General features: G+C 36.3%; 1 protein-coding gene across 2 annotated transcripts in view; it reads right to left on the bottom strand.

Annotated features, from left to right (window-relative positions):
* Positions 1–5,502: 5,502 nt before the first annotated feature.
* The window catches only part of dph6 (diphthamine biosynthesis 6), a 114,112-nt gene continuing 112,736 nt past the window's right edge, over positions 5,503–6,878 (bottom strand). Inside the window, exon 15 of one of the 2 annotated variants that reach the window (XM_084393342.1) lies at positions 5,503–6,129. In XM_084393342.1, the coding sequence (XP_084249468.1) occupies positions 5,795–6,129 (335 nt within the window). In that variant the 3' untranslated portion in view covers positions 5,503–5,794. The remainder of the gene's footprint in view (positions 6,130–6,878) is intronic. The other variant, XM_084393341.1, reaches the window with a different exon arrangement.

The raw sequence follows: 6,878 nt of genomic DNA, 5'->3' as shown, positions 1-6,878 counted from the left end.
TTATTTCATAATATTTAATAAACTTGCAGCCTAATGTGATATTTTCAGAGAGCAACATTGACAGCTTCCACATGAGGGCGACACACTCCACTGAATACTGACTGTACTCTAAACACACACACACACACACACACACACACGTGAAGAAATGGGCGAAAGTTAAATGAAAGTTATAAAAGAAATGTAACATTAAAAATGCTTCTGTAATTCGTTCCTCATCATGTGTCTCAAACATCCTTCATAACTCAATTAGAGCATACATTTTTATAAAATTAAATTAAACATTGAAATGAACTCGACTGCCAGTGATCGGCCTTCATGTGTGTCATCGGAAAAACCCAATCCCCCCCCACACACACACAATATATATATATATATATATATATATATATATATATATATATATATATATATATATATATATATATATATAATAATAATAAAACATTTCTTAAGTTTTCAATGTAATAACTGTCTTCAGGTCCAAATATCTTTATAAACTCGTTATGAAATATGAACCAAAGAGAGATCATACATTATTAACCCTTACTGTCACTATTCCAGAACATTTAAAGTCCTGCATGGATTCACTCTTCCACGTGTATTATTTTGTAGTATATATATATATACATATATAAAAATAATATATAAAAAACATCTTTGTTTTTGTGCAAAAAGCTTTATTAACATTATAAGTGAACCTCAAGGAACATAGGCTAATATATAATATTAAAATAATAAACCTAAAATAATACTTTAAAAAAAGCCATGAGATGATCCCAGTAGGTCGTGTTGTGTTAAAAAATAAATAATGGTTTGTAAAATTTTGGACCGATTCCCCCAACCAGCCTTATGCAAAACTACATCAAAGCATCAAGAAACGGTGAGTTTGACTGAACGGCGACGAGACGACCTTGAGGAACTGATCATTATGAACCTACAATAAGCATAACCATGGAAGATCATTATTTAATGTCTTTTGGAAGTTGCATTCAGTCAAAGTCCATCCGGCTGAAAAATCTGCCGGGTTAGAGAGGGTCTTTCACTGAAGGGAAGAGCCGGACTGAAGGATGTAAATGATGACAGAATAATCATCTGGATAAACAAACTCTTTAAAGGGGTCATATAATGCCATTTTTGTACAAGCTAATATGATTCTTTAGGGTCTAAATGAAAAGTTTATAATATACTTTAATTAAAAATTCTCATTAGAATTGTAAGAATTTTTTTACCTGGTCAAAATCAGCTCTGTTTTCAGCACGCCGTTTGAGTGCATGTGTCTTTAAATGATAATGAGCTTTGCTGACCCCGCCCCTCTGTTCTGTGCGGACACCATTTGTAATAACACAATAACCATAATGTGTCGTTCATTATAAACGTGGGATTATGAATTATATTGAGAACGTCGTACACAGAAAACATGCTGTAATGTACCCTGAGTGTAAACAGCCGCATTCATCGTGAAGCGTGCTAGCGATTAGCAAAGATTAATATATTAATATAAAGGTTAATAAAACGTTACACTCACTTCTTCTGGAGGTGCAGCAGGAACACGAATAGTCGTTTGTAAAGCAGTCTGGTGAGAAATGATTAGCGCAAACATGAAAGCATTGACGTTGACCGTGGGGAATATTCCCTTCGGAAACACACTCAGCCACTGCGTCTTCAGCGGTTCGGATTTAGGAACATCAACATGATGCTGTGTTCCTTATTACACCCGAGAGCAGAACACCACACTCACTGAGACGCCATTCTGCTCATAGACAGTGCTCCAGCGTATCAACAATGACGCACGGACTTTGATTGACAGCTCGCTCACGAGCGAGGGCGGGTCTGTGTTGAAACGCTGCTGTCAATCAACAATCATGGGAGGGGCGTCCGACAGTGTGACATCACAAAATCGAATGGCTTGATTTGAGACGGGCGAAAACATATATCATTTTTTTTTATCATTTTATGATGGTTGTGTACAGGCACTGCCAACACATACTTCAGAACAATCAACTTGTAAAAGTACATGTACCATTATATGACCCCTTTAAACAAACACACTCAAATATGAGAGCGGCACTGATTCCAGCTCTGACCAGGACTGTGTTTCCCGAAAGCATCGTTATCCAACACAGACCGCACCTCATGCACTTTTATGATGGATAGATGCACTTTTATGATGATAAATGCTCTTTTATGATGGACAGATGCACTTTTATGATGATAAATGCTCTTTTATGATGGAGAGATGCACTTTTATGATGGATAGATGCACTTTTATGATGGATAGATGCACTTTTATGATGGACAGATGCACTTTTTTGATGGACAGATGCACTTTTATGATGATAAATGCTCTTTTATGATGGACAGATGCACTTTTATGATGATAAATGCTCTTTTATGATGGAGAGATGCACTTTTATGATGGATAGATGCACTTTTATGATGGACAGATGCACTTTTTTGATGGACAGATGCACTTTTATGATGATAAATGCTCTTTTATGATGGACAGATGCACTTTTATGATGGATAGATGAACTTTTATGATGATAAATGCTCTTTTATGATGGACAGATGCACTTTTATGATGATAAATGCTCTTTTATGATGGATAGATGCACTTTTATGATGGATAGATGCACTTTTATGATGGACAGATGCACTTTTTTGATGGACAGATGCACTTTTATGATGATAAATGCTCTTTTATGATGGACAGATGCACTTTTATGATGGATAGATGCACTTTTATGATGATAAATGCTCTTTTATGATGGACAGATGCACTTTTATGATGGATAGACGCACTTTTATGATGATAAATGCTCTTTTATGATGGACAGATGCACTTTTATGATGATAAATGCTCTTTTATGATGGACAGATGCTCTTTTATGATGGATAGATGCACTTTTATGATGGACAGATGCACTTTTATGATGGATAGATGCACTTTTATGATGGATAGATGCACTTTTATGATGGATAGATGCACTTTTATGATGATAGATACACTTTTATGATGGATAGATGCACTTTTATGATGATAGATGCTCTTTTATGATGGACAGATGCACTTTTATGATGGATAGATGCACTTTTATGATGGATAGATGCACTTTTATGATGGACAGATGCACTTTTATGATGGACAGATGCACTTTTATGATGGATAGATGCACTTTTATGATGGATAGATGCACTATGATGGATAGATGCACTTTTATGATAGATAGATGCACTTTTATGATGGACAGATGCACTTTTATGATGGATAGATGCACTTTTATGATGATAGATACACTTTTATGATGGATAGATGCACTTTTATGATGGATAGATGCACTTTTATGATGGATAGATGCACTTTTATGATGATAGATGCACTTTTATGATGGATAGATGCACTTTTATGATGATAGATGCACTTTTATGATGGATAGATGCACTTTTATGATGGATAGATGCACTTTTATGATGGATAGATGCACTTTTATGATGATAGATACACTTTTATGATGGATAGATGCACTTTTATGATGGACAGATGCACTTTTATGATGATAGATGCTCTTTTATGATGGACAGATGCACTTTTATGATGGACAGATGTACTTTTATGATGATAAATGCTCTTTTATGATGATAGATGCACTTTTATGATGATAGATGCACTTTTTTGATGATAGATGCACTTTTATGATGGATAGATGCACTTTTATGATGATAGATACACTTTTATGATGGATAGATGCACTTTTATGATGGACAGATGCACTTTTATGATGATAGATGCTCTTTTATGATGGACAGATGCACTTTTATGATGGACAGATGCACTTTTATGATGATAGATGCACTTTTATGATGATAGATGCACTTTTTTGATGATAGATGCACTTTTATGATGGATAGATGCACTTTTATGATGACAGATGCACTTTTATGATGGACAGATGCACTTTTATGATGATAGATGCACTTTTATGATGATAGATGTACTTTTATGATGATAGATGCACTTTTATGATGATAGATGCACTTTTATGATGATAGATGCACTTTTATGATGATAGATGCACTTTTATGATGGATAGATGCACTTTTATGATGATAGATACACTTTTATGATGGATAGATGCACTTTTATGATGAATAGATGCACTTTTATGATGGACAGATGCACTTTTATGATGGACAGATGCACTTTTATGATGGACAGATGCACTTTTATGATGGATAGATGCACTTTTATGATGGACAGATGCACCTTTATGATGGACAGATGCACTTTTATGATGGACAGATGCACCTTTATGATGGACAGATGCACTTTTATGATGGACAGATGCACTTTTATGATGGATAGATGCACTTTTATGATGGACAGATGCACTTTTATGATGGATAGATGCACCTTTATGATGGACAGATGCACCTTTATGATGGACAGATGCACTTTTATGATGGACAGATGCACTTTTATGATGGACAGATGCACTTTTATGATGGATAGATGCACTTTTATGATGATAGATGCACTTTTTTGATGGATAGATGCACTTTTATGATGATAGATGCACTTTTTTGATGGATAGATGCACTTTTATGATGGATAGATACACTTTTATGATGATAGATGCACTTTTATGATGGATAGATGCACTTTTATGATGATAGATGCACTTTTATGATGATAGATGCACTTTTATGATGGATAGATGCACTTTTATGATGATAGATGCACTTTTATGATGATAGATGCACTTTTATGATGGATAGATGCACTTTTATGATGGATAGATGCACTTTTATGATGGATAGATGCACTTTTATGATGGATAGATGCACTTTTATGATGATAGATGCACTTTTATGATGATAGATGCACTTTTATGATGGATAGATGCACTTTTATGATGGATAGATGCACTTTTATGATGGATAGATGCATATAGATGCACTTTTATGATGATAGATGCACTTTTATGATGATAGATGCACTTTTATGATGATAGATGCACTTTTTTGATGGATAGATGCACTTTTATGATGGATAGATACACTTTTATGATGATAGATGCACTTTTATGATGGATAGATGAACTTTTATGATGGATAGATGCACTTTTATGATGGATAGATGCACTTTTTTGATGGATAGATGCACTTTTATGATGATAGATGCACTTTTTTGATGGATAGATGCACTTTTATGATGATAGATGCACTTTTTTGATGGATAGATGCACTTTTATGATGATAGATGCACTTTTTTGATGGATAGATGCACTTTTATGATGGATAGATACACTTTTATGATGATAGATGCACTTTTATGATGGATAGATGCACTTTTATGATGGATAGATACACTTTTATGATGATAGATGCACTTTTATGATGGATAGATGCACTTTTATGATGGACAGATGCACTTTTATGATGGACAGATGCACTTTTATGATGGATAGATGCACTTTTATGATGGATAGATGCACTTTTATGATGATAGATGCACTTTTATGGACTTCAAAACAGAACAATATAAACAACAACAATATAAAGCCATTCACTGCCATTATAAAGCTTGGAAGAGCCAGGACATTGTTTAATATAACTCTGATAGAATTCGTCTGAAAGAAGAATGTCATATACACCTAGAATGAGTTGAGGGAGAGTAAATCATGGGCTAATTTTCATTTTTGGGTGAACTATCCCTTTAAAAAACACACAAATATGCAGTGAATGAGAGCGGCACTGATTCCAGGTCTGGATCTGAGCAGGTTTGACTCCTCTACACACTGAGCCAGCAGGAGACGAGCAGGAGAACACAGCCCGGCAGATCCTCAACCGGAACCAGCACCACAGCGGGACCAGATCCATCAGGACCAGATCCATCGAGACCGGATCCATCGAGACCGGATCCATCGGATCTACCAGGACCAGATCCATCGAGACCGGATCCATCGAGACCGGATCCATCGGATCTACCAGGACCAGATCCATCGAGACTGGATCCATCGGGACCGGATCCATCAGGACCGGATCCATCAGGACCGGATCCATCGAGACCAGATCCATCAGGACCCGATCCATCGAGACCAGATCCACTCAGACGGCGCTCCAGCCCTGCAGACACAACACACAGAGGTCAGAGGTCACGCTTCACACACGTCATCATAAGTGCTCGCTTAATTCTGCTTAACCCTTCCAGCACATTCCTGAAGTATTGACCCGCTCAGATCCTCGACAGCTTGTGTGTGTGTGTGTGTGTGGACATATGGTCAGAGCGGTACTAAACACGCGCGTGTAATACACAGAGGAGCAGAAAATCTTTAGTTAGCCATTTGCAACAGATTAGCAGCTTGTGGAGGCTCCGGTGGGATTGATCGGGAAGGTTTGTAAGCGCAGGAGGGATTCAGACGCTCTTCTGATGTCCACTGAAGTCAAATAATGAATAGTGTCACCTGATCCAGCGACACACACTCTTTCTGGACAGACTTTGAATGCACACGCAAGGAAACACACACACACACACACACACACACACACACACACACACACACACACACACACACACACACACACACACACACATGTACAGATTCAGTTCGGTCTGTTCCTCACTCAAAACTGTAATACAGCACACTTTTCATGAGCCGAAACCCAGCTGAAAATAAACTTTTTTTAATAATCAATGACTCAAATTTAATTAAATGATAATTTCTCAAATAAAAAGTTTCATATAAACATTTAAACTGCACATTTTCATATCGACCTTTTAATGACATAATTATGTTTCTACTCCAATTTGTTTTTTGAAATATAAAGATTTAAACGCCAGCTGTCATAAACACTTGCTTTTATGAGGAATTTAT

Source organism: Rutilus rutilus (genome assembly GCF_951802725.1).
Source record: "Rutilus rutilus genome assembly, chromosome: 21".
Lineage (NCBI taxonomy): Eukaryota > Metazoa > Chordata > Actinopteri > Cypriniformes > Leuciscidae > Rutilus > Rutilus rutilus.
The sequence above is the reverse complement of the archived record's forward strand: the minus strand, read 5'-3'. Positions and strand labels throughout refer to the sequence as shown.